This window comes from Nomascus leucogenys, chromosome 17 (genome assembly GCF_006542625.1).
Source record: "Nomascus leucogenys isolate Asia chromosome 17, Asia_NLE_v1, whole genome shotgun sequence".
NCBI classification, from domain to species: Eukaryota; Metazoa; Chordata; class Mammalia; order Primates; family Hylobatidae; genus Nomascus; species Nomascus leucogenys.
The window spans coordinates 87,867,901-87,892,050 of NC_044397.1; the positions used below are offsets into that span (position 1 = coordinate 87,867,901).

General features: G+C 53.7%; 1 protein-coding gene across 2 annotated transcripts; it reads left to right on the forward strand.

Annotated features, from left to right (window-relative positions):
- Nucleotides 1–1,355: 1,355 nt before the first annotated feature.
- Nucleotides 1,356–22,768, forward strand: CBLC (Cbl proto-oncogene C). 2 transcript variants are annotated; one of them, XM_030797410.1, is made up of 11 exons: nucleotides 1,356–1,765; nucleotides 3,277–3,423; nucleotides 3,578–3,734; nucleotides 4,440–4,561; nucleotides 6,213–6,350; nucleotides 11,916–12,003; nucleotides 14,280–14,411; nucleotides 15,390–15,536; nucleotides 16,007–16,084; nucleotides 22,504–22,573; nucleotides 22,674–22,757. In XM_030797410.1, exons 1-10 carry the CDS (start codon nucleotides 1,413–1,415, stop codon nucleotides 22,564–22,566), a joined length of 1,425 nt encoding a protein of 474 aa, XP_030653270.1. In that variant the 5' UTR covers nucleotides 1,356–1,412; the 3' UTR covers nucleotides 22,567–22,573; nucleotides 22,674–22,757. The 2 variants fall into 2 exon arrangements, with proteins under 2 accessions (XP_030653270.1, XP_030653271.1); XM_030797411.1 differs by lacking the exon at nucleotides 6,213–6,350 and having other exon boundaries at nucleotides 22,674–22,768.
- The last annotated feature ends 1,382 nt before the right edge of the window (nucleotides 22,769–24,150 follow it).

Below are 24,150 nucleotides of genomic sequence, written 5' to 3' on the forward strand. Positions count from 1 at the left end.
CCCAGCGAGCAACCGAGCAACCAGGCTGATGTTACAGGTTCTACAGGTTGGGTGAAAGCCACGCCCGGCCACCCCTATACAAACGAGTTGCTCCCCGCCCCTGCAGTCTTGAACCCCATCCTCCCGCCTGGCTTCTTTGGGACTCAGGAGTATCTTAACTCTGGCCTGATTTCTCCCATGTCACACCATTACGGGACCCAGAAATCTTGTTGCCAAATTCCTGTCCCCGCAGACACCCACTTTCCAACCCTTGCTTCTAGGGAACCCACGGGCCTGGTGGCTCTGTGCCTCCTTCCTCGGAGACAGAGAGATAGCAATGCCTCCCTGACCGTTTCCTCCTTGAAATCTCAGTTATCTGACCTTTAACCCCATGCCACGACCAAAGTCCCATACCACTCGACAAAGTGCTGTGTCCAAGTCCCACCTCCCGGCAGCTCCCAGCCCTTCCCCTCCCCTCTCCAAGAAGAGACCCACGGCAGGGCAAAGTGGCTCACGCCTGTAATCCCAGCACTTTAGGAGGCCGAGGCGGACGCATCGCTTGAGCTCAGAAGTTCAAAACCAGCCTGGGCAACATAGTGAGACCCCCGTCTCTACTAAAAATACAAAAATTAAAATAAAATAGCCAGAACTGCTGATGCGCGCCTGTGGCCCCAGCTACTCAGGAGGGTGAGGTGGGAGGATCACTTGAGCCTGGAAGACAGAGGTTGCAGTGAGCTAAGATCTCACCACTGCACTCCAGCCTGGGTGACAAAGCAAGACCTTGTCTCAAAAAAAAAAAAAGAAGTCCCAGGCCTCCCCTAGCCCTTTGCCCCTCTCTGAAGGGACCCAGACATCCTACCTGCACTTCCCACCCACCCACTGAGAAGCCCCCTCCTACCGCTACCCACCAAAGCCACCCCACCCTGCTCCTTTTTGAGAATCAAACTCAAACCGCACCAGCTAATTTTTTTTTCTTTTTTGTATTTTTATTAGAGACACGGTTTCACCATGTTGGCCAGGCTGGTCTCGAACTCCTGACCTCAGGTGATCTGCTTGCCTCAGCCTCCCAAAGTGCTGGGATTACAGTTGTGAGCCATCGCTCCCGGCCACATTTTATTTTATTTTTTAAACATTTTTTAGAGATGGGGCCTCACTATGTTGCCCAGGCTGGTCTTGAACTCCTGGGCTCACGTGATCCTTCCACCTCGGCCACCCAAAGTGCTGGGATTACAAGCATGAGCCACCGCTCCCGGCCTCCAAATCCCACCTCTTGAAGACCCACGTGCCAGGTCCTCCAGTCCCCACCCCCTTTGGAGACACTGGTACCTGCAGGCCCCTCCCCGGTTCTCTAGGACCCGCCCTCTCCTTTCACTCTGGGCGAGGCCGTGCGTATCCCGGGCGCACCGGTCCCTGCCGGCACACGCGAGGCTCCCATGGCTCTGGCGGTGGCCCCGTGGGGGCGACAGTGGGAAGAGGCCCGCGCCCTGGGCCGGGCAGTCAGGATGCTGCAGCGCCTAGAAGAGCAATGCGGCGACCCCCGGCTGTCCGTGAGTCCCCCTTCGCTGCGGGACCTGCTGCCCCGCACAGCGCAGCTGCTTCGAGAGGTGGCCCATTCTCGGCGGGCGGCCGGCGGAGGCGGCCCCGGGGGTCCCGGCGGCCCCGGGGACTTTCTACTCATCTACCTGGCCAATCTGGAGGCCAAGAGCAGGCAGGTGGCCGCGCTGCTGCCTCCCCGGGGCCAAAGGAGTGCCAACGACGAGCTCTTCCGGGCGGGCTCCAGACTCAGGTGAGCCTTCGCTCCAGAACAAAGTCCTCAGGGGTGAGGCCCAGGTCTTGCTGCCAGCCCCTCCTCCCTCAGACCCAGGAACTCAGGCCCCCATCCCCTCCTCCCTCAGACTCAGGGGTCCAGGCTCCAGTCCCTCTTCCTTCAGACCCAGGGGTGCAGCCTTCAGCCCCTCCTCCCTCAGACCCAGGGGTCCAGGCCCCAGCCCCTCCTCCCTCAGACTCAGGGGTCCAGCCCCCAGCCCCTCCTCCCTCAGACCCAGGGGTCCAGCGCCCAGCCCCTCCTCCCTCAGACCCAGGGGTCCAGGCCCCAGCCCCTCCTCCCTCAGACCCAGGGGTCCAGCCCCCAGCCCCTCCTCCCTCAGACCCAGGGGTCCAGCCCCCAGCCCCTCCTCCCTCAGATCCAGGGGTCCAGGCCCCAGCCCCTCCTCCCTCAGACCCAGAGGTCCAGGCCCCAGCCCCTCCTTCCTAAAGGAACCTGGAACATGGGCCACCCAGTTTTCTCCTTCCTTGGGTGCCCATGCCCTCAGCCCCATTTTGCCATTTCCTTGGTCACCCAGCAGCCCAATTCTGGTTCCCACTATCCCACTATCTCAGAATTCGTGGACCCCATGGGGCTTCCTACATTGAGGATAAAATAAAAGTTAGCTATTACTATTATTCTCTGATTCAAAGTTCTCTAGATGTGTGCACGTTTGTGATCAGAGCTTGGCCTGATCTGGCCGGGTACAGTGGCTCACACCTGTAATCCCAGCTCTCTGGGAGGCCCAGCTGGGAGGATCAGGCCTCAGAATGTGGAGACCCCATGGGCTCCTAGGTGGAGGAGAGGTAGATGGACGCACCCAAAGAAACTGATCATTAGGCCCCCATCTCGGTTTCTGCCTGGACTACCCACTTGGTCTTTAGTTCCTGAGGAACAGCTGGCTGCAGACCCAGGACCTGCCTGGAGGCCACCCCTCTGCTGTTCTGCACTGAGGAAGGCATCTCAGAGTGACAGGGCAGACGAGGTTTGGGGTCCAGAGCCCAGAACAAGGTCTAGTTCAGTGACCCATGCCACTTCTTTATATTAAATATTTTGTAGTGTCTCTTTTTTTTTTTTTTGGACACAATGTCTGGCCCTGTCGCCCAGCCTGGAGGGCAGTGGCACCATCATGACTCACTGCAGCCTCCAACTCCTGGGCTCAAGTGATCCTCCCACCTCAACCTCCCATGTAGCTGGGACCACAGACGTGCACCACCATGCCAGGCTAATCTTTTTATTTTTTGGTAGAGAGGAGGTCTTGCTACGTTGGCCAGGCTGGTCTCAAACTCCTGGCCTCATGCAATCTTCCTACCTCAGCCTCCCAAAGTGCTGAGATTACAGGCGTGAGCCACCACGCCCAGCAGGAATGGACTCTTACCTTACACTGAGGAGAGAGTCCAGAGCCTTATCTCTGCAGGTGTTCCCCATGAGGGGAGGAAGAGGGTGTCAGTGGGAGCCCCAAGGATAGCTGGAGTCCTTGCCCATCCCCACAGGCGACAGCTGGCCAAGCTGGCCATCATCTTCAGCCACATGCACGCAGAGCTGCATGCACTCTTCCCCGGGGGAAAGTACTGTGGACACATGTACCAGCTCACCAAGGCCCCAGCCCACATCTTCTGGAGGGAGCGTTGCGGAGCCCGGTGAGTAAGCCCTTGTCCTCAGGGACCCTCAGCTCCCGGAGCCCCATCCTGCCCTGGCCCAGGGACCCAGGAGTCCGGGCCCACAGCTGCTTCTTTCCTGGAGAGCCTCCCATCATAGGCTCCGGGAGGCTTCAGCGGTGTCTCTCCCACCCAGGTGTGTGCTGCCCTGGGCTGAGTTTGAGTCCCTCCTGGGCACCTGCCACCCTGTGGAACCAGGCTGCACAGCCCTGGCCTTGCGCACCACCATCGACCTCACCTGCAGCGGGCACGTGTCCATCTTCGAGTTCGACGTCTTCACCAGGCTCTTTCAGGTCAGGGAAGGCCAAGGCTGGGAGCTAGACTCGTGTCCAGGAGGAAGAAGAGGGCTGAATCCTGGATTCCTGGGTCTGAGGGAGGAGGGGCTGGGGGTCTGGACTCCTGGGTCTGAGGGAGGAGGGTCTGAGGGAGGAGGGGCTGAATCCTGGATTCCTGGGTCTGAGGGAGGAGGGGCTGGGGGTCTGGACTCCTGGGTCTGAGGGAGGAGGGGCTGGGGGTCTGGACTCCTGGGTCTGAGGGAGGAGGGGCTGAGGGAGGAGGGGCTGGGACCTGGACTCCTGGGTCTGAGGGAGGAGGGGCTGGGACCTGGACTCCTGGGTCTGAGGGAGGAGGGGCTGGGACCTGGACTCCTGGGTCTGAGGGAGGAGGGGGCTGGAGGCCTGGACTCCAGGATCTGAGGGAGGAGGGGGTGGAGGCCTGGACTCCTGGGTCTGAGGGAGGAGGGGGTGAGGGCCTGGACTCCAGGGTTTGAGGGAGGAGAGGGCTGGGGGCCTGGACTCTTGGGTCTGAGGGAGGAGGAAGCTAGGGTCCCAAACTCCTGAGTTCTGGAGAAAGAAGAGCTTGGGGTCTTGTAAAAGGGGTATGCCTGAGGCCCACCATGGGTGTGAAGGAGGTGGTTGGATTCTCGGGCCCTAGGGACTACTTAGGGATGTGAGCTGCTTCCCTGGTCTCTCCCTGACCCAAGTCCTGCCCCACCCCAGCCATGGCCAACACTCCTCAAGAACTGGCAGCTCCTGGCAGTCAACCACCCAGGCTACATGGCCTTCCTCACCTATGATGAGGTCCAAGAGCATCTGCAGGCCTGCAGGGACAAGCCAGGCAGGTAAAGCGTCCAGGGCTCCGCAGAACAAGGCTGCAGGGCTCAGGGATCTGGGCTCTGGGCTGGTGCGTGGTGGAGACCAGATGTCCTTCCAAGAGTGGGAACAGAGGTACCCAGGACCCCAGAGAGTTGATAACTCGGAGGCAGGACACTGAGTGCCCCTCCCAGCCCGCCTCTTCTCTCGAGGCCTCCTGTACTGTCCCATAATCCTGCAGCTAAGGGACAGTGCCCGCTCTAGCAAGGAGCCCAAAGACCCTGCTTGAGGGTAAGGTCTGTTTCTGGTAGGTCAGAGCCGTGTTGCACCATCTGTTCAATATTTTGAGTATGAATTTCCCACCTATTGGCACAGGAGACTGAAAAACAAGACATATGAGTCCTTACATTATTTCAACCAGGAGTTTTGAGCTGTTGGGTCCCCCTAGAGGGCTGAGAATTGAGCTGTCTAGGTACCAGGAGAATAGAAGGTCAGGTTTGTGAGTCTCTGCAGGGCTGAGGTGCAGGGGTAGGACGGTGAGTGCATTAGCATTCTTCCAGTTACACTTCAAACTGATTTAAGGGGGAAAAAAAAATGAAAGAATAAATTCCTGTAATTGAAAAGGCCAGGCCGGGCGCAGTGGCTCACACCTGTAATCCCAGCACTTTGGGAGGCCGAGGTGGGTGGATCACCTGAGGTCAGGAGTTCAAGACCAGCCTGGCCAACATGGTAAAACCCCATCTCTACTAAAAATACAAAAAAATTAGCCAAGCGTGGTGGCATGTGCCTGTAATCCCAGCTACTTGGGAGGCTGAGGCAGGAGAATCACTTGAACCCGGGAGGCGGGGTTGCAGTGAGCCAAGATCACACTATTGCACTCCAGCCTGGGCAACAAAAGTGAAACTACATCTCAAAAAAATAAAAAAAAAATACAAAAATTAGCCTGGCATGGTGATGTGTGCCTGTAGTCCCAGCTACTTGGGAGGTTGAGGCATAAGAATCACTTGAACTCAAAAGGCGGAGGTTGCAGTGAGCCAGGATCCCGCCACTGCACTCCAGCCTGGGTAACAGAGCAAGACTCTGTCTCAAAAACAAAAAGGAAGAAAAGAAAAAAAAGAAAAGAAGGCCAGGGTGTGGGTTTCAGGCACAGCCAGATCCAGGTGCTCAACAGCTACTGTCAGCAATCAGTTCCTGTTCATCCCCTTTCTCTGCTTTCCTCTGTTTGCTTCATTCTCAAACACGGTTTCTCCTCACGGTGGCAAATGACTTCTAGAAGCCCCAGCTGTGTACCCTACCTTCTTAGCAACCTCTGTAAGAAAGGGGGCACCTTGCTCTGACGCTTCCAGCAAAATTCCCAGAATGGACTCCTATCACTGTGGTCAGGGGTCCTGAAATGCACTGATTGGCCACCCCAGGCCTTGTTTAAACTCCAGTGAAGCGGGGAGAGATCTCCAAATGGAAGCAGGGCTGTTTTTATCATAAAAGAGCCAAGCAGGTAAAAACAGCATATATCCTCTAGAGAGGCAGGCGGGGATCTAGCACATGCCATTGCCTACAAGATGGGAAGCTGGGGGTGAGGACTTAGACACCTGGATTCCCAACAGGGCGGGGGACTGGGAGTTTGCCAAAGGGACGGCGGTGACCACTTCCTCACCCCATCCTACCTACCTCTCCCTCCAGCTACATCTTCCGGCCCAGCTGTACTCGCCTGGGGCAGTGGGCCATCGGCTATGTGAGCTCAGATGGCAGCATCCTGCAGACCATCCCTGCCGACAAACCCCTGTCCCAGGTGCTCCTGGAGGGACAGAAGGACGGCTTGTGAGTCTCCATTCTGGTAGGAGGAGGGTGTCAGCAAAATCTGGTTGGAAAGATCTTGCATGTTGAGCACTGCCGGCGGCCACCACGTTTGAGGGTGCAACCATTCACATAGGGGACATCTCAAATCTGCAGTACTAGAAGGTTCCAGCAGGTGGCAGTCAAAGGTCTTGAGGAAGGGGCTCCTCTGAGGTTTGCACAAAATGGCCATAGGTCGGGCCCAGGCACAGCCCCGAGAAGTGTATGGGGCACTGGGCACAACCGCAAGAGCTCCATTCCTTGGAACTGAGCTCAAGAGCGTTTGTTTCTATTTTCTTTCTCTTTTATTTTAGTTAATTTTTTAAAAATGAGATGGGGTTTAGCCATGTTGCCCAGGCTGGTCTCGAACCCCTGGGCTCAAGCCATCTGCCCGCCTTGGCCTCCCAAAGTGTTGAAATGACAGGCGTGAGCCACCGTTCCCGGCCAGCTTTTGCTTCTAGATATCAGATCCTGCTCTAGAATCTAGATTGATGGGGCAGAAACAGAACTGGAGAACTTGCTAGACACGTGGGGTTTTTTTTGTTTTTTTTTTTGAGACGGAGTCTCGCTCTGTTGCCCAGGCTGGATTGCGATGGCATGATCTCGGCTCACTGCAACCTCTGCCTCCCGGGTTCAAGCGATTCTCCTGCCTCAGCCTCCGGAGTAGCTGGGATTACAGGCACGCACCACCACGCCCGGCTAATTTTTTTTTGTATTTTTAGTAGAAATAGGGTTTCACCATGTTGGTCAGGCTGGTCTTGAACTCCTTACCTCGTGATCCACCCACCTCGGCCTCCCAAAGTGCTGAGATTACAGGCGTGAGCCACCATGCCCGGCCCTAATTTTTGGATTTTTAGTAGAGATGGGGTTTTGCTATGCCAGGCTGGTCTCAAACTCCTGACCTCCAGTGATCTTCCCTCCTTGGACTCCCAAAGTGCTGGGATTACAGGTGTGAGCCACCGTGCCTGTCCAAGAAGGCAGGTTTCTTTTCAAAGTTTCACCTTTAGCCAGAACTTTCTTATCAGTCATATCTATATGACTGACATACAAGAGAGGAGATAGGAGGGTAGGTAGCTAGCTAGATAGCTGGGTAGGTAGCTAGCTAGATAGCCAGATAGATAGATAGACAGATAGATAGATCGACAGATAGATAGATATGCTGTTATTTGCAATAATTGTTATTTATTTTTCAATATATAATTTTTTAAACATTTTTGGCAGGGCACAGTGGTTCATGCCTGTAATCCCAGCACTTTGGGAGGCCAAGGCGGGCGGATCACCTGAGATCAGGAGTTCAAGACCAGCCTGGTCAACATGGTGAAACCCCATCTCTACTAAAAATTAAAAAAAAAAAAATTAACTGGGCACAGTGGCGCGCACCTGTAATCCCAACTACTCCGGAGGCTGAGGCAGAATTGCTTGAACCTGGCAGGTGGAGGTTTCGGTGAGCTGAGATCACGCCACTGCACTCCAGCCTGGGTGACAGAGTGAGACTCCACTGAAAAAAACAAAACAAAACAAAAAAATTTTATTGTATATTTCGTAGAGATGGGGGGGAGGTCTCACCATGTTGACTAGGCTGGTCTCGAACTCCTGAACTCAAGCAATCTGCCCGCCTCAGCCTCCCACAGTGCTCAGATTACAGGTGCGAGCCACACGCCTGGCCAATTTGCAGTAATTATCTTCTATAAAGTCACCACACACCCTGAATTGTTGAATACCAAGCCATTGCTCCCAGGGGAAATACATTCTTGGGTCCTGAGTAGCTAGGACTACAGGTGCACGCCACCTGCCCGGCTGGGTCACGACATTTTTGTCAACTAATCACAACATAGTAACCTTTATGTGTGTTTTTGTTTAAAGACACTTTTTCAAGGCCAGGCGCGGTGGCTCACACCTGTAATCCTAGCACTTTGGAACGCCGAGACGGGCGGAACATGAGGTTAGGAGATCGAGACCATCCTGCCTAATACGGTGAAACCCCGTCTCTACTAAAAACACACAAAAAAATTAACCTGGCTTGGTGGCGGGCACCTGTAGTCCCAGCTGCTCAGGAGGCTGAGGCAGGAGAATGGCGTGAACCCGGGAGGCGGAGCTTGCAGTGAGCCGAGATCATGCCACTGCACTCCAGCCTGGGCGACAGAGCGAGACTCCGTCTCAGGAAAAAAAAAAATCAAAAAGACACTTTATTCAGTACCTATTGTTGGTTCATTAACATTGAACTCACAACCAACAACAGTATAACTTGTGTCTCAGCGAAGCTTATACGACACACACGTTTTCTCCATAAGACACATCACAGCCTTCTTTCGCTTAGGAACAGGAGACAACACTTCAGCTACTCTTGGGGACCATTTAAAACAGAAAAATCAGACGCTGGGCATGGTGGCTCATGTCTGTAATCCCAGCACTTTGGGAGACTGAGGCAGGCAGATCACTTGAGGTCAGGAGTTCAAGACCAGCCTGGCCAACATGGTGAAACCCGGTCTCTAGCCAGGCGTGGTGGTGTATGCCTATAATCCCAGCTACTCGGGAGGCTGAGACAGGAGAATCGCTTGAACCCGGGAGGTTGAGGCTGCAGTGAGCCAAGATCACGCCTCTGCATTCCAGCTTAGGTGACAGAGTGAGATTCCATCTCAAAAACATAAAAATAAAGTCAATCATAAGCCGGGCGCAGTGGCTCACGCCTGGAATCCCAGCACTTTGGGAGGCTGAGGCGGGTGGATCATGAGGTCAGGAGATCGAGACCATCTTGGCTAACGCTGTGAAACCCTGTCTCTACTAAAAATACAAAAAATTAGCTGGGCACAGTGGCGGGCGTCTATAGTCCCAGCTACTCGGGAGGCTGAGGCAGGAGAATGGCGTGAAGTCAGGAGGTGGAGCTTGCAGTGAGCCGAGATCACGCCACTGCACTCTAGCCTGGGCGACAGAGCGAAACTCTATCTCAACAAATAAAAATAAGAATAAAATAAAGTCAATCATAGAAGTCCCTTCTTATTGGGTGTTTATGCACAGAGGAGGATGCTGCATTTAAAATTTTTTTTTTAATTTAAAAAATTTATTTGCACCGGGCACTGTGGCTCATGCCTGTAATCCCAGCACTTTGGGAGGCCAAGGCGGGCAGATCACCTGAAGTCAGGAGTTCAAGACCAGCCTGGCCAACATGGTAAAACCCCATCTCTACTAAAAATACAAAAATTAGCCAGACATGGTGGCAGGCGCCTGTAATTCCAGCTACTTGGGAGGCTAAGGCAAGAGAATCGCTTGAACCCAAGAGGCAGAGGTTGCAGTGAGCCGAGATCACGCCATTGCACTCCAGCCTAGGGGATGAGAGTGAGACTTCATCTCAAAAAAAAAAAAAAAAAAAAAATTATTCACCAGGCATGGTGGCTCATGCCTGAAATCCTAGAACTTTGTGGGAGGATCACTTGAGCCCAAGAGTTTGAGACCAACCTGGACAACATAGTGAGCCCCCACCTCAATAAAAAGAAAAAAAGAAAAAAAAATAGAGACAAGATATCACTATGTTGTCCAGGCTGGTCTCAAACTGCTGGGCTCAAGCGACCCTCCCTCTTTGGCCTCCCAGAGTGCTGGGGTTACAGGTGTAAACCACTGCACCTGGCCAGTGCTGCATTTTTTTGTTTTGTTTTGTTTTGTTTTGTTTTGTTTTTGTGACAGGGTCTCACTGTCACCCAAGCTGGAGTGCAGTGACATGACCACGGCTCACTGCTGCAGCCTCGACCTCCCAGGCTCAGGTGATTCTCCCACTTCAGCCTCTCCTGAGTAGCTGAGACCACAGGCACATGCCACCATGCCCAGCTAACTTTTTTAATTTTTTTTTTTTTAGACATAGTGTCTTTCTGTGTTGCCCAGGCTGGTCTCGAACCCCCGGGCTCAAGCAATCCTCCCCCTCAGCCTCTCAGAGTTCTGGGATTCAGGCATGAGCCACTGCTCCCAGCCAGGGCTGCATGTTTTATAAGCACTGTCTTTCTTATTTATTTTTAAAATTTCTTCTTTTTTTTTTTTTTTTTGAGACAGAGTCTTGCTGTGTTGCCCAGGCTGGAGTGCAGTGGTGTGATATCCATTCACTACAACCTCTGCCTCCTGGGTTCATGAAATTCTCCTGCCTCAGCCTGCCAAGTAGCTGTGATTACAGACACGCACCTCCATGCCTGGCTAGTTATTATTTTATTTATTTATTTATTTTGCTATTTTTAGTAGAAACGGGGTTTCACCATGTTGGCCAGGCTGGTCTCAAACTCCTGGCCTCAAATGATCTGCCTGCCTCGGCCTCCCAAAGTGCTGGGATTACAGGTGTGAGCCAACGTGCCCGGCCAGCACTGTCTTATTTAATCCTCATCACAAATCTTTGCCTCAGGCGTGATTATGTCCATGTTACAGAAGGGGAAACTGAGGCCAGAAAGGTAGAGTGGCCCCAGCCAGGTCACACAGTGTGTTAGTGGGAGAGCCGCTGTGGGGCTCAGGTCAGGGATCCTGCACTGCTCCACATGACAGGCCAGGCAGGGCCACTAGCCTCAGGGACTCATGACCCCGTCGGGATAATTGGAGTGGCGTTGAGACATGCCAGATAGGCCGAGGAAATGGTCCAGTGGGAGACCCAGGGAGCCCAGAGCTTGCTTCTCCGGCGTCCTGGAGCCCAGTGCTGAGATCTGGCCTACGACCCTGGTTCTGAGTCTCTCTGGTCCTTGCTGTGTGACCTTGGGCAGGCGCCTTTCCCACCCTGAGCCTTGGGTCACTGTCTGTGAGGGAAGAAGTGGTACAGGTGTTCTCAGAGGGTCTTTCCATCCTGATACTATCAGATTCTAGGATTTGATCACTTTCATGATCTGTGACGCTAAAATCTGTTATGCTTGGGCATGGAGGAGAAGAGTGAGGTTCTAGAAGAGCTAAGCCAGACATTTTCCTTTTTTTTTTTTTTTTTTTTTTTTTTTTTGCGACAGAGTCTCACTCTGTCGCCCAGGCTGCAGTGCAATGGCATGATCTCGGCTCACTGCAACCTCTGCCTCCCGGATTCAAGCAATTCTCCTGACTCAGCCTCCTGAGTAGCTAGGATTACAGGCATGCACCACCACGCCCAGCTAATTTTTATATTTTCAGTAGAGACGGGGTCCCACCATGTTAGCCAAGCTGGTCTTGAACTCCTGACCTCAGATGATCCACCCACCTCGGCCTCCCAAAGTGCTGGGATTACAGGCGTGAGCCACCACGCCTGCCCTAAGCCAGAAATTTTCATCCCATTTTCTGGTTCTTATTCTATCTCATCCTTGTTTCTGAAGCTTGAGTCACTGAGGTTTCGTGTGCCCTACCTTGGGAGTCTGAGAGGACATAGCCCTGCCCTGGGGTATCTGAGAAGACACAGTGCCAATTAGAGGCGGGCAGAGGGAAAATAACCCCAGGCCAGCAAGGGATTTGGGGCAGATCCTCATCTCAAGGGAAATATGAGGCCCTGTAGGGGGTAAAGGTCTTTGTTCATCTGGGGGTGGGAGATACTGGATGGCCCCCCAGTCCCCCTCTCTTCCCTTCCCCCAGCTACCTCTACCCAGATGGAAAGAACCACAACCCAGACCTGACTGAGCTCGGCCAGGCAGAACCCCAGCAGCGCATCCACGTGTCAGAGGTGAGACCCGCACCTGCACCTGCGGTCCCCATTCCCTGACCCTGCCATCCCCACGTCGCCTTGGCCCAGAGGCCTGGGGTTGGAGTGTTGGCTTGGTGGCTGTGTGACCTTGGGTAAATCACCTGACCTCTCTGAGGCTCAGTTATTCTTCCAGAAAATATGGCTCCTCCTGCCTCTTTCCCAGGGGTGATCACGGGGATTAAATAAGGAACTGATGCTGCTGAGATCATCAGGACAGCTAATGCATTTGAGCATTTGCCAGCGATAGCCCCATGCCAGCTCCTAATCTTCACAGCCACCCCACGAGTGAGAGAGACACAATAATAAATAAATAATTTATTTTTTATTTATTTTTATTTTTAGAGACAGGATCTCTTCTGTCACCCAGGCTGGAGTGCAGTGGTGCAATCATGGCTCACTGCAGCCTCGACCGGGCTCAAGCAATCCTCCCACCTCAGCTTCCCGAGCAGCTGGGAGTACAGGTGTGAGCCACTGCACCCAGCTAATTTTTGTATTTCTCTGTAGAGATGGCGTTTCGCCATGTTGCCCAAGCTGGTTTTGAACTCCTAGCTTCCAGCGATCCTCTCGCCTCCACCTCCCAAAGTGCTGGGATTATAGGCATGAGCCACTGTATCTGGCCCTAAATTTGTTTTAGTATAAATATATACTGTGCAATATTTGGGACATCCTTATACTTCAAATTGTATTCACTGTTTACATGAAATTCAAATTTGGAGGCCGGGTGCCACCGCGCCCGTAATCCCAGCACTTTGGTAGGCCAAGGCGGGCAGATCACCTGAGGTCAGGAGTTCAAGACCAGCCTGGCCAACATAGTGAAACCCATCTCTACCAAAAATACAAAAATTAGCTGGGTGTGGTAGCTCACACCTGTAGTCCCAGCTGAGGCACTTGAGTTGGGAGGCTGAGGCACGAGAATCACTTGAACCCAGGAGGCGGAGGTTGCAGTGAGCTGAGATCACACCACTGCACTCCAGCCTGGGCAACAGAGTGAGACTTGGTCTCAAGAAAGAAAAAAAAAAGAAAGAAAGAAATTCAAATTTAGATTAGGCACAGTGGTTCATGCCTGTAATCCCAGTACTCTGGGAGGCTGAGGCGGGTGGATCACTTGAGCCTGGGAGTTAGAGGTTGCGGTAGGCCAAGATCGCGACCCTGCACTTCAACCTGGGTAACAGAGTGGGACTCCGACCCACAAAAAAAAAAAAAAAGAATGAAATTCAAATTTAGCAGCATTCAGTACTTTTATTTGCTAAATCTGGCACCACTGGGTGTAGACAACTGGGGAGAAGAAGTCTCATAACAAGGAGCGAAGACATGGCCGGGTGAGGTGGCTCACACCTGTAATTCCAGCACTTTGGGAGGCCAAGGCGGGCAGATCACTTGAGGTCAGGAGTTCGAGACTAGCCTGGCCAACATGGTGAAACCCCATCTCTACTAAAAATACAAAAATTAGCCAGGTATGGTGGCTCATGCCTGTAGTCCCAGCTACTCAGGAGGCTGAGGCACGAGAATCGCTTGAACCCAGAGGCAAAGGTTGCAGTGAGCCAAGATCGTGCCACTGCACTCCAGCCTGGGCAACAGAGCAAGACAGTCTCCAAAAAAAAAAAAAAAAAAAAAAAAAAAACGAGTGAAGACATGTAGGAGGCCGTTGGACATGCCAACCTTGGACTTAGGAGAGGGTTCAGGTCTGGCACAGAGGTTTTTTGTTTTTTTTTTTAAATAGAGACGGGGTCTTACTATGCTGCCCTTGCTGGTCCAGAACTCCTGGGCTCAAGCATTCCACCTGCCTTGGCTGCCAGAAGTGCTGGGATTACAGGCATGAGCCACAGCACCAAGACAGAGGTTTGGGATTTTCCTGTCTTTTTTTTTTTTTTTTTTTTTTTTTTGAGACGGAGTTTTGCTCTTGTTACCCAGGCTGCAGCTCAATGGTGCAATCTCAGCTCACTGCAGCCTCCATCTCCCGGGTTCAAGTGATTCTCCTGCCTCAGCCTCCCGAGTAGCTGGGACTACAGGCATTCACCACCATGCCCAGCTAATTTTTGTATTTTTAGTAGAGACGGGGTTTCAACATGTTGACCAGGTTGGTCTCGAACTCCCGACCTCAGGTGATCCCTCCACCTCGGCCTCCAAAGTGCTGGGACTACAGGCATGAGCCACCACAACCAGCTGAGGTTTGGGATTTTCTTCCTGTGGCCCAAGTTGTGTCCCCGTGGCTGAAACATGCCCCTCGCTGTCTTCTCTATCCTCTCACCTGCCAGGAGCAACTGCAGCTCTACTGGGCCATGGACTCCACATTTGAGCTCTGCAAGATCTGTGCTGAGAGCAACAAGGATGTGAAGATCGAACCGTGCGGGCACCTGCTCTGCAGCCGCTGCCTGGCTGCCTGGCAGGTGGGTCTGACCCCTGTGGCGCCTTCCCCTCTGGTCTCCCCCTCTCTACAGGGAAAGCCCCAAAAGGATCTCCTCTATGCCTCATTGATCATATGGGGAAACCAAAGTCCAGAGAGGGCAGAGACCTGACGGCGACCACTCAGGAGCCCGGCTGTCTTTCCCCGGGCCTGTGGTTCCATCCCACTCTGCACACGCTGCCTCTCTTTCTCCCTCTCTGGCAATGTTATCAGTCTAAAGCTCTCCTTCCTTCTCTGCCTGGGTGATCCCCAGCCAGTGGCTTCACCTCTCTGAGCCTTAGCCTCGTCCCCTGGAGAACGGGGCTGAGAATAGTGACCTCCCAAGGGCCACAGTGAGGCTGGGCACCGTGGCTCACGCCTGTAATCTCAGCACTTTGGGAGGCCGGGGTGGGTGGATCACTTGAGGTCAGGAGTTTGAGACCAGCCTGGCCAACATGGGGAAAACCCGTGTCTACTAAAAAAAAAAATAACAAAACTTAGACGGGTGTGATGGTAGGTGCCTGTAATCCCAGCTGCTCAGGAGGCTGAGGCATGAGAATCACTTGAACCTGGGAGGCAGAGGTTGCAGTGAGCAGAGGTCGCGCCACTGCACTCCAGCCTGGGTGACAGAGCGAGACTCCGTTTTTTTAAAAAACAGCAACAACAACAACGAGGGCCACAGTGAGGGTCTGAGCCCAGAAAGGCCTGGTCTGGAAGCTGTGGCCATGGCTCCATGGGGGAGGATCCCTGGCCTGTGTGCCCCCTCCTGACCTCGGCTCTGGTTCCGTTCCTCTCTCACCTTCCCTCCCAGCATTTCCCTCCACATTCCCCTGCTCTCCACGACTCCTCTTCTCTCCTTCCGTCTCCCTTCCTCTGTCTGTCTTCCCCACATCGATCTTTTGGGCAGGGAGCTCCTCGTTGGCCCAAAGGACGGGATGGAGAGCAGGGGGGCACTGACCCTTTCCCTACCGACCTCCCCCAGCACTCTGACAGCCAGACCTGCCCCTTCTGCCGCTGCGAGATCAAGGGCCGGGAGGCCGTGAGTATCTACCAGTTCCATGGTCAAGCTACTGCTGAGGACTCGGGGGACAGCAGTGACCAGGAAGGCAGGGAGTTGGAGCTGGAGCAGGTGAGCAGGGCCAGCCGGGAGCTGGAATCCACATTCCTGAGGCCTGAGGGAGGAGGGACTGGAGCCTGGACTCCTGGGCCTGAGGGAGGAGGGATGGGGGCCTGGAATCCTGAGTCTGAGGAAGGAAGGGCTGGGGTCTGGACTCCTGGGTCTGAGGGAGGAAGGGCTGGGGTCTGGACTCCTGGGTCTGAGGGAGGAAGAGCTGAGGGCCCACACTCCTGGGTTCTAGGAGAGGAGGGGGCTGATAACAAGATTCTCAGGTCCTAGGGAAGTGGTCTTTGGCTTCCCCAAGGGCTGGGGCTGTGGATTTCCCTGGCTGTAACCCTCCTAAGTGTTCATACGTTGTCTTGGTCTCTGTTATATCTTGAGTCTAGAACAGTGCCTGAATGCTGAGTCCCAGGCAGGAGAACATGGAGGCGAGAAGAAAATGGCAGCTCACAAGCCCCCTCTCCTTCCTCTGTCCCCTCCAGGTGCCCCTTTCGGCTCCTCCATTGCCCCCACGGCCAGATCTGCCCCCCAGGAAGCCCAGAAATGCCCAGTCGAAGGCGGTGAGTCAGGCGCTGGTCTGAGGTTGGGGGCTGGGGCCTCCCTCACCTCCAGGGTCCCTGGTTCACCTGTGCACTCAGGGTGCCAGGGCAGGGACTCATCCTTGGCACCCATTTCCAAGGCCCCCATCCCCTCTGTGACCTCTTTCCTTGTTTTTTTCCTGGTTCATTCCCCCTCTAGGACTTTCTTTTCTTTTCTTTTCTTTTTTTTTTTTTGGAGACGGAATCCTGCTCTGTCGCTCAGGCTGGAGAGCAGTGGCGCAATCTTGGCTCACTGCAACCTCCACCTCCCGGATTCAAGCAATTCTCCTGCCTCAGCCTCCTGAGTAGCTGGTATTACAGGTGCCTGCCACCATGCCCCGCTAATTTTTGTATTTTTAGTAGAGACAGAATTTCAACATGTTGGTCAGGCTGGTCTTGAACTCCTGACCTCGTGATCTGCCCTCCTTGGCCTCCCAAAGTGCTGGGATTACAGGAGTGAGCCACCGCGCCGGCCTCAAGGACTTTCCTGCTCTCCTTCCAGCATCCCAGATGTGTCCTACCTCAGGGCCGTTGCACAAGCCCTTGGCCTGCATGGCCTTTCCTGAGGCTCGCTTTCCCATTCCTTCTCAGGGAGACCTTCCCTGATCACTGTGTTCAAGATGGCACCCCCAGCTGGGGTGGTGGCTCACGCCTGCAATCCCAATACTTCTTTTTTTTTTTTTTTTTTTTTGAGTTGGAGTCTCACTCTGTAGCCCAGGCTGCAGTGCAGTGGCATAATCTCGGCTCACTGCAACCTCTGCCTCCCAGGTTCAAGCAATGCTCCTGCCTCAGCCTCCTAAGTAGCTGGGACTACAGGCATCCGCCACCATGCCCGGCTAATTTTTGGATTTTTAGTAGAGATGAGGTTTTGCCACGCTGGCCAGGCTGGTCTCGAACTCCTGCCCTCAGTTGATCCACTCACCTTGGCCTCCCAAAGTGCTGGGATTACTGGCATGAGCCACCATGCCCAGCCTGCAATCCCAACACTTTGGGAGGCCAAGGCAGGAGGACGGTTTGAGCCCAGGCATTTGAGACCAGTCTGGGCAACATCACAAGACCCCAATACTACAAAAAAATTTAAAAATTACCCCAAAGTTGTGGCGCACGCCCATAGTCCCAGCTGCTCAGGAGGCTGAGGTGGGAGGGTCCCTTGATCCCAGGAGTTGGTAGCTCCAGTGAGGCGTGATCACACCACTGCACTCCAGCCTGGGCAACAGAATGAGACCCTGTCTCTAAACCAATAAAGAAAAAAAAAAAACAGAGTCTATAATCCCAGATCTTCGGGAGGCAGAGGCAGGAGGAAAGCTTGAGCCCAGGATTTTGAGACCTTTCTGGGCAATATAGTGGGACCCCATTCTCTAAAACAAAAAAAAGCAAAGATGAAAATAGCGCCGCTGTCCCTCCGGCGCCTGCTCTGCTGTATGTTCAAAGATCTTTCGCCACCCGGCACAGCTTAGGGTTGGTTTTACTGGCTTTTATCACTGTCAGGTTGCAACCGTCCTGCAGGTCAGCCCTTTGTTGTCTTTTCCAACATATCTCCAGAGTCCAGAACAGTGCCTAGCACACACACACATCATAGGTGCTCAATAAATAGATGCCAAATGAATACACTGAAGTGAGTCTTCCCAATAGCCCTATGAAGTCAAAAATGTTCCCCTCCCGGCTGGGCGCGGTGGCTTATGCCTGTAATCCCAACATTTTGGGAAGCTGAGGCAGGTGGATCACTGAGGTCAGGAGTTTGAGACCAGCCTGACCAACATGGTGAAACCCTGTCTCTACTGAAAATACAAAAATTAGCTGGGCGTGGTGGCGCACGTCTGTAAGCCCAGCTACTTGGAAGACTGTGGCAGGAGAATCGCTTGAACCCGGGAGGTGGAGGTTGCAGTGAGCCAAGATTGCGCCACCGCACTCCAGCCTGGATGACAGAGTATGAGACCCTGTCTCAAAAAACAAACAAACAAACAGATGTTCCTCTCTCCATTTTCCAGAGGAAAAAAGTTCAGAGAGGTGACAGTACCTGCCCAAAACCACACAGCCTGAAAGAGGAAAAGCGTGTTGGAGTCTTTAAGGCCCCCAAACCATCTACTTATTTTTTTGTTGTTTCTTTGTTTGTTTGTTTTTCTTTTGAGATGGAGTTTCACTCTTATTGCCCAGGCTGGAGTGAAATAGTATGATTTCGGCTCACTGCAGTCTTCGTCTCACTGCAACCTCCGCCTCTGGGGTTCAAGCGAATTCTCCTGCCTCAGCCTCCTGAGTAGCTGGGATTACAGGCATGTGCCACCACGCCTGGCAAATTTTGTATTTTTTAGTAGAGACGGGGTTTCTCCATGTTAGTCAGGCTGGTCTCGAACTCCCGACCTCAGGTGATCCGCCTACCTTGGCCTCCCAAAGTGCTGGGATTACAGGGGTGAGCCACCGCGCCCGGCCTACTTATTTTTTAATGAGCCCTGTCCTGGCTTTCTTTTCTCCCCACGCTACCACCCCAGGATTTTTGGGACCCTGGATTGCTGGGGAGAGGCAGATCTCAGTATCTCCGGCTGAGTACACACAGGCTTTGATCAATACTGAGCTGTCTTCAAACAAACAGCTCAGGAAGTCCGGGAACATTATTCGACCACAGCAAACAAGAGAGCCAGCAGGAAGCGGGGGGGTGGCGATGAAACCAGCCGGGGAAGCTAAAAACAGATCCAACCTGCCGCCAAAAGCAAATGGAAACATTAGGAGGCACTCAGCCGGCTCCCAGAGGACAGTGATGGGGGACACAGCCAGGACAGCAGGCTGACAGGGACCTCGGGCCTGATGGTGACACCTTTGCCTAGGCCGTACCCTCTGCCTCCCCCGCCCTTTCCTCCTCTCCCCAAACCCTGCCTGATTAAAATTCCAGTCCACTCCCACCTACCCTTTCATTCTTCAAAACATACCACGGAAGAGACAGCCTTGGGTTTGCTACTTCTCAGCAAAGCACTGTCAAAACTTTTTTTTTTTTTTTTTTTTTTTTTGAGATGGAGTCTCACTTTGTCACCCAGGCTGGAGTGCAGTGGCACAATCTCGGCTCATTGCAACTTCCGCCTCCCAGGTTCAAGCGATTCTCCTGCCTCAGCCTCTCGAGTAGCTGGGGTCACAGGTGCCCGCCACCATGCCCGGCTAATTTTTGTATTTTTAGTAGAGACGGGGTTTCATCATGTTGGCCAGGCTGGTCTTGAACTCCTGACCTCCAGTCATCTGCCCGCCTCGGCCTTCTAAAGTGCTGGGACTACAGGCGTGGGCCCCGCCTGTCATAACTTTTGCTATGTGCCTGGCGTTGCTTTTTTTTTTTTTTTTAAGATGGGGTCTCTGTCTAGCGGAGTGTGGTGGCATGCACCTGTAATCCCAGCTACTCAGGAGGCTGAGGCAGGAGAATCACTTGAACCCAGGAGGCAGAGGTTGCAGTGAGCCGAGATAGCACCATTGCACTCCAGCCTGGGTGACAGAGCGAGACTCCGTCTCAAAAAAAAAATGGGGTCTCTGTCAGCCAGGCTGGAGTGCAGTGGTGCAATCACAGCTAACTATAACCTCAATCTCCTGGGCTCAAGTGATCCTCCCTCGTCAGCCCCCAGAGTAGCTACTAGGTGCATGTCTCCACACCCAGCTCATTTTTTAATTTTTTTTGCAGAGGTGAGGCTGGGGCTGCTGTGGACACTGGATGTGATGGGACTGTGTCAGTGGTCAGTGTCACTGTGGTTGTGATCTGTGTATGGTGCAGTGGCCCCTGGGGTTGCTGTCTACACACTGCTATTCTCCATCTGAGAAACCTCCCTTTAGGGGACGACACTGCCATTGAGCTGGATCTCATCACCCCACTGACCACTGGGGACCTCTCTGACCCTCAGTGTTTTCATGGGGAAAATGGGGACCAGTCTGACGCAAGCCCCACAAGCTGGGTTTTTTTTTTTAATGTTTTAATTTAATTAGAGACAGAGTCTCACCATGTTGCCAAAGTTGGTCTCTAACTCCTGGGCTCAAGTGATCCTCCTGTCTCGGCCTCCCAAAGTGCTAGGATTACTGGCATTAGCCACTTCGTCTAGCCTCCCCATGAGTTTTGATGAAGCCAGCAAGCTCAGTCATCTCTAACCTGAGTCATATCCCCTCCCTCACCTCTCAGAAATCTCTACTGGCAGCCAGGTTCGGTGGCTCACACCTGTAATCTCAGCACTTTGGGAGGCCGAGGTGGGCAAATCGCTTGAGGTCAGGAGTTTGAGACCAGCCTGGCCAACATGTTGAAACCCTGTCTCTACTAAAAAATACAAAAATTAGCCAGGCATGGTGGCGGGCACCCATAATCCCAGCTACTCGGGAGGCTGAGGTAGGAGAATCGCTTGATTCTCACTTGATTATCGCTTCCGCCAGGAGGCGGAAGTTGCAGTGAGCCGAGATTGTGCCACTGCACTCCAGCCTGGGCGACAGTGCAAAAACTCCGTCTCAAAAAAGAAGGAAAGAAAGAAATCCCCACTGGCTCCCCAGGGCTCTAAGAACTCAAGCCAAAGTCCTCTCCACTGCCCAAAGACCTGGGGCTGGGGATCTGACCCTTCCCCACCTCTCTGATCTCCCCCACTCCGACTCCTTTCCAGCAGCATTGGACCCTTGCTGCTCTTCTAACTTGCCAGCAAGCCCCCACTCACTTGGAGCCTCTGTCTGGATCCTTCTTGCACTCAGGCATCAGCTGGGTCATTTCCATCTCCAAGAGGCCTCCCCGGCATCTTCCCTCTCCCAGGCACTTTGAAGGACATGGAACATGCTCTGGGACGCTTCCTTGTTCAGGAGCTGATCAGTCACTGCAAACCTCGGGTTCAGTGGAGCATCAGCTCCACCAGGACAAAGATAGTTTTCTGTCTTGCTCACAGCTGTCTTCTCAGAGCGAAAAACACGGCCTTGGCCTGGCGCGGTGGGTCATGCCTGTAATCCCAGCACTTTGGGAGGCTGAGGCAGGAGGATGGTTTGAGCCCAGGAGGTCAAGGCTGCAGTGAGCTATGGTCATATCACTGCACTTCAGACTAGGCAACAGAGTGAGACCCTGTTTTGCTTTGTTTTGTTTTGAGACAGTTTCGCTCTTGTTGCCCAGGCTAGAGTGCAGTGGTGCAATCTTGGCTTATGGTAATCCCCACTTCCTGGGTTCAAACGATTCTCCTGCCTCAGCCTCCAAGTAGCTGGAATTACAGGAATGTGCCACCACCCCTGGCTAATTTTGTATTTTTCTTTTTTTTTTGAGACGGAGTCTTGCTCTGTCGCCCAGGCTGGAGTGCAGTGGCGCAATCTCGGCTCACTGCAAGCTCCGCCTCCCGGGTTCACGCCATTCTCCTGCCTCAGCCTCTCCGAGTAGCTGGGACTACAGGTGCCTGCCACCACGCACGGCTAATTTTTTGTATTTTTAGTAGAGATGGGGTTTCACCGTGGTCTCGATCTCCTGACCTCGTGATCCGCCCGCCTCGGCCTCCCAAAGTGCTGGGATTACAAGCGTGAGCCACCGCGCCCGGCCAATTTTGTATTTTTCATAGAGACAGGGTTTCACCATCTTGGCCAGGCTGGTCTCAAACCTGACCTCAGGTGATCCACCCACCTCGGCCTCCCAAAGTGCTGGGATTACAGGCGTGAGCCACCACGCGTGGCCCCTGTTTTTTCGGTTTGTTGTTGTTGTTGTTGTTGTTTTTAAAAAAAGACAAGGAAAGAAAGAGAGAGAGAGAGAAAGAAGGAGGGAGAGAAAAGAAAGAAAGAAAGGAAAGAGAGAAAGAAATAGAAAAAGAAAGAAAGGGAGGGAGGGAAAGAAAAGGAAGGAAGGAGAGAGCGAGAGAAAGAAAGAAAAGAAGGAAAGAAAAAGAAAAAGAAAGAAAGAAAGAAAGAAGAGAGAGAGAACGAAGAAAAAAGACAGAGAAAAGGAAAAGAAAATAAAAGGGCCTGACCCACTGGAGAGGCTTGGGGACTGTCTGTGGGGCACACGAGTGAGCAGAAGCATGGACACATGGATGGACAGGCGGACAGACAAACTGAAACTTCATCCTACACGAGTTAGAGGTGAGAGGGAAAAGGCAGCATGGACTAGGGACAAGGCCAAAGGTCCTGTCAGACGGTGGCCGCCACCACTGTGTCACCCCTGTCCAGGGCCTGTGAAAGGACGTCCACCCAGGCTGCAGCCTAGCAGAGACATTTCTTAATCTCCTCCCCCCAGGCACTTCTGGCCCTCCCCAGACTTCGGGCCCCTCTTCTCTTGCCAAGAATTAAGGCTGTGGCCTCAGCTGCGCAGGAAGCCACCTCCAGCCCCCAGGTGGTCTGGGACTCCCAGGTCTAAGACAAAGGGGACAGGGAAGAGGGGCAGAGGGAAAGGTTGGATGCCGGCAATCAACCGCCCTCTCAAAATATCTCCATTGCAGCGACTCCTAAAGGGGAACTCCCCTCCAGCTGCCCTGGGACCCCAGGACCCTGCCCCGGCCTGAAGGCCAGGTGAGTCCACTCCCTAACCCTCCCTGGCCCACTCCACCCCACTCCACCCTCCTCCACCTGGAGGTGACCTCATCTAACCCACCCCTCTCTCCGCCTACAGGGCACCGAGATGTGCTGCTAAAGGGAGCCCCAAGGGCTGGAAGGGGGTTGTGAAACTGAAATAAACTGCCAAGCCTGGTCTGTCCTCCAGGGTGCGAAGGAAGAGTGCAGTGGCCAGCAGGGGGCAGCAGAGGGCAGCGGGCACTGGGAAAGGGCTGTCCCCAGGCCTGGTCCCGACCTGAACTGTTGTTCCAGGCCCCAGCCCCTCCTCCCTCAGACCCAGGAGTCCATACTCCAGCCCCTCCTCCCTCAGACCCAGCAGTCCACACTCCAGCCCCTCCTCCCCCAGACCCAGGAGTTCAGACCCCCAGTCCCTCCTCCCCCAGACCCAGGAGTCCATACTCCAGCCTCTCCTCCCTCAGACCCAGAAGTCCAGACCCCCAGTCCCTCCTCCCCCAGACCCAGGAGTCCAGACCCTAGTCCGTCCTCCCTCAGACCCAGGAATTCAGACCCCCAGCCCCTCCTTCCTTGGACTCAGGAGTCCGGACCCTAGACCCTCCTCCCTGGGACCCAAGAGTTCAGACCCCAGCCCCTCCTCCCTCAGACCCAGGAGTCCAGGCCCCCAGCCTCCTCCACCCTCAGATCTTCAAATGGAAGCTGGGGCCAGGCACGGTGGCGCACGCTTATAATTCCAAGGCTTTGGGAGGCCAAGTGGGAAAGATTGAGCCTAGGAAGCTGAGGTTGCAGGGAGCTGCGATTGTGCCACAGCAATCCAGCCTGGGTGACAGACCAAGATCCTGTCTTAAAAAAAAAAAAAATGAAAAAAAAAGAAACTGGGCCCCCAGCCTTCTCTGTGATACCAGGGAGTCCTGCTCTCAGGATTTAGAAGTCCAGAATCCCAAGTTCTCTGAGAATCAGGCATCCAACCCTTCTCCTTCATCATGGCAAAAAAAATCCCTGAACCCAGACCCAGATATCCAGGTTAAGTCCCTGGTCAAAAGGACCACACGTTTCCCTGATGGTTATGCACCTTACCTTGCCACAGTCTGTTCTTATTCCTCTCTCTGTCCTTCATTCCTCTCTGACATCTTTCTCCCAGAGTAACTGCTAACTTCCAGTCTAAATCTTGCTGAGGAAGAAGAGATGCCACCTCATGATTCATCTTGGAATGGCCCAAGCCTCCCTCCACCTTGTTTAAAATGCCCCATTCCTGGAGACCTTGCCCTGTGTCCAGCCCTGGGCTGAGCAATGCTGATCAGGAAGCAGTGATCACTGCCCCACTAGGGCTCACCTTCCACTAGAGGAAAGAGACCTGTCCCTAGATAGTGATGACCCAGAGTGGGCATGGCTGGGGTAGGGAATCCCAGGGGGCTACAGGAACCCAGAGTGCGCACCTGACTCAGCCTGGGAGGTCAGGGAGTGCTTCCAGGAGGAGGCGATGTCTGAGCTGATACTTAAAAGATGATGAGGCCAGACGTGGTGGCTCATGCCTGTAATCCCAGCACTTTGGGAGGCTGAGGCAGGTGGGATGCTTGAGC